The sequence below is a fragment of the Plasmodium gaboni genome, chromosome 4 (assembly GCF_001602025.1).
Source record: "Plasmodium gaboni strain SY75 chromosome 4, whole genome shotgun sequence".
Classification (NCBI taxonomy): domain Eukaryota; phylum Apicomplexa; class Aconoidasida; order Haemosporida; family Plasmodiidae; genus Plasmodium; species Plasmodium gaboni.
The window spans coordinates 308,259-310,758 of record NC_031484.1 but is presented as its reverse complement, the minus strand read 5'-3'; the positions used below and the strand labels follow the sequence as shown (position 1 = coordinate 310,758).

At 17.4% G+C, this 2,500-nt stretch overlaps 2 protein-coding genes across 2 annotated transcripts in view; both read left to right on the top strand.

Annotated features, from left to right (window-relative positions):
* Positions 1–1,044, top strand: part of PGSY75_0410000 (hypothetical protein) — a gene marked incomplete at both ends in the record, with an annotated part of 2,149 nt that extends 1,105 nt beyond the window's left edge. Inside the window, one exon of the mRNA XM_018784167.1 lies at positions 1–1,044. This exon is cut by the window's left edge and continues 1,105 nt beyond it. Coding sequence (XP_018643329.1) covers positions 1–1,044 — 1,044 coding nt within the window.
* A 745-nt stretch (positions 1,045–1,789) lies between these two features.
* The window catches only part of PGSY75_0409900 (putative actin-like protein), a gene marked incomplete at both ends in the record, with an annotated part of 1,943 nt that continues 1,232 nt past the window's right edge, over positions 1,790–2,500 (top strand). The window contains 4 exons of the mRNA XM_018784165.1: positions 1,790–1,839; positions 1,942–2,007; positions 2,104–2,134; positions 2,282–2,375. Of these exons, the coding sequence (XP_018643328.1) occupies positions 1,790–1,839; positions 1,942–2,007; positions 2,104–2,134; positions 2,282–2,375 (241 nt within the window). Of the gene's footprint in view, positions 1,840–1,941; positions 2,008–2,103; positions 2,135–2,281 lie in introns of the transcript that reaches the window.

Here is a 2,500-nt window from a genome sequence, read left to right as displayed (position 1 = left end):
AAAGATTTACAACCTGATGAATTAAAAGGTAATATAAAATATTATTATTTTTTTAATCGTGTTGTTTATACCTCTCTTTATCTGGTACATGAAATACTACAACAATTAGATGGATTGATGTATACCTTTAAAAGATTACCAATAAATATTCAAAAATATTTATCTAAACTGCCTGAAATAAGAATTAAAGAAATTAAAAAAAATAAGAGACTACAAAAGAATAGAAACGAAAATTCTATTTTTGATACTTGTAATTATAAAGATTTATATTATGTATCAAGTGAATATTATGATTATGTTAGTAGGTGTTTAATTTGGTCCAATTATTATTTTTTTAATTATATGTCAAAAACTATAGTATATAGTGTAAAAAAAAGAAATTATGAATATATTGAAAGAGAAAAATCCAAAATAAATTTATTCTTAGAATATTCACATAATGATATTATAGAATATATAAAAGATATTACTTTTTATTTTAAATTAATTGTTAATGAAATAGAAACTGCACGATTATTCTCTGAACCTGTAATGTTATGTTTTCAACTTTTTTCTGAGCATTATCTATATCTAATCAAAAATATAATATCTATACTTCTAATACATATAGAAAAACCACTTACAAGAAAATCAAACAGTGAATTAAAAAAAATATTTAACTGCTTAAAAGATCAACAAGATTTAACCAAAAATATATTAAATGAATTCCATTCTAAAAATAAAATCAGATATGATCCAACCGAATGGCTTATATATAGATTTTTTGCAAGTATAGAATATAAACAAGATATAGCACATAAATATATACTACAATGTAATAATAATATTATATCATTGATGTTAAAAATTTTTAATTATTTTCATATTCTTGTTATCACTTTAATTATTTATCTAAATCTTCATTCTATGTATACTCTATTTATTGATTTAGATATTGATGATACTTTAAAGTTTCAGCATGATCTAGAATTCTTAAATTATTTTAAAAGATATCAGGATTTTAATAATCACCTCTTTGACACATTCCGATCCGACCACACATGATATCTGGATTCAAAAATTAAATATAAAATGTAAATAAACATATATATATATATATTATAAATCATAGACTTTATATATATATATATATATATATAAATATAATTATATCCGTATATGTGTACATAATTTTATAATATACACATATATATATATATACATATATATATTTTTTCTTTTATTTTCCTATTCATTTTTCTTTTTTTTTGTATTTCAAAAAAAAAAAATTTATTATATATATATATATATATATATAATATATAATATATATTTATATACTCTTATTTTAATTTTTTTTAAAATATTATAAATCTGTCATTATTTAAAAATGTCTTATATAATTTTTTCGTGTGTATATATATGTTAACATAATATATATATACATATATATATATATATATTTATTTATTTATTCTACATATACATCAATTTGCTTACATTAATACATATTCTCTGAAGAACTTTAAAAAACAAGTTAAAATTTTTAAATATGTCATTATATTTGTTTTAATAGAATTTTAACGATACGGCTAATTAGGGGAATGAATATATACAAATTTTATATTATATATGAAAATAGATATTTTTTTTCCAAATATTTATTTTATATTTCAGATTCTACACAATAAATAAATAAATAAATATATATATATATATATATATATTTAATATCATAGTTTATTTTAAGTATTAATGTGAATATATTTTCTTTTTTCTTTTTTATTTTTTCAACTTTAAAAATTTTCTCATGGAAGAGGAAGAAAATATTCCTGTAATAATTTTAGACCCAGGTTCATGGTTACATTTGAATTATATGGACACATAAAATAATATATGTGTATAATATTATGTCGTTCATTTTTTTTTTTTTTTTTTTTTTTTTTTTTGTTCCATATGTAGGAAAATAAAAATTGGTTTTGCCAAGGATGATTTACCTAACGATGAAATTCCTTGTGTATATATTGAGTATATATATATATATATATATATATTATATATATACAAATGATATGATTTCAAAATTATTCTTATATATGACATCTTTCTTTTTTTTTTTTGTAGAAAGATTTCTGATATATCAAAAGACATAAAAGTAATAAAAAAGGGATAACCTTAAAAAATATAATATATATCATATATGTGTTTATATATTTATATGTTTATATATTTATATGTTTATATATTTATATGTTTATATATTTATATGTTTATATATTTATATGTTTATGTTTGTATTCAGTTTGGTATTGAAGCTGTTGAAGATTACATGAGAATTAGATATAGCCACACAACATCTCATACAATAAAAGAAAACAGTTCTGACCATAAAGAAGGTTATCAAAAAATGAGAAAGAAGATACATAAAAAAAAAAAAAAAAACATATATATATATATATATATATATATATATATATATATATATATGTATAATATTTAATATATATTATTAAATATTATT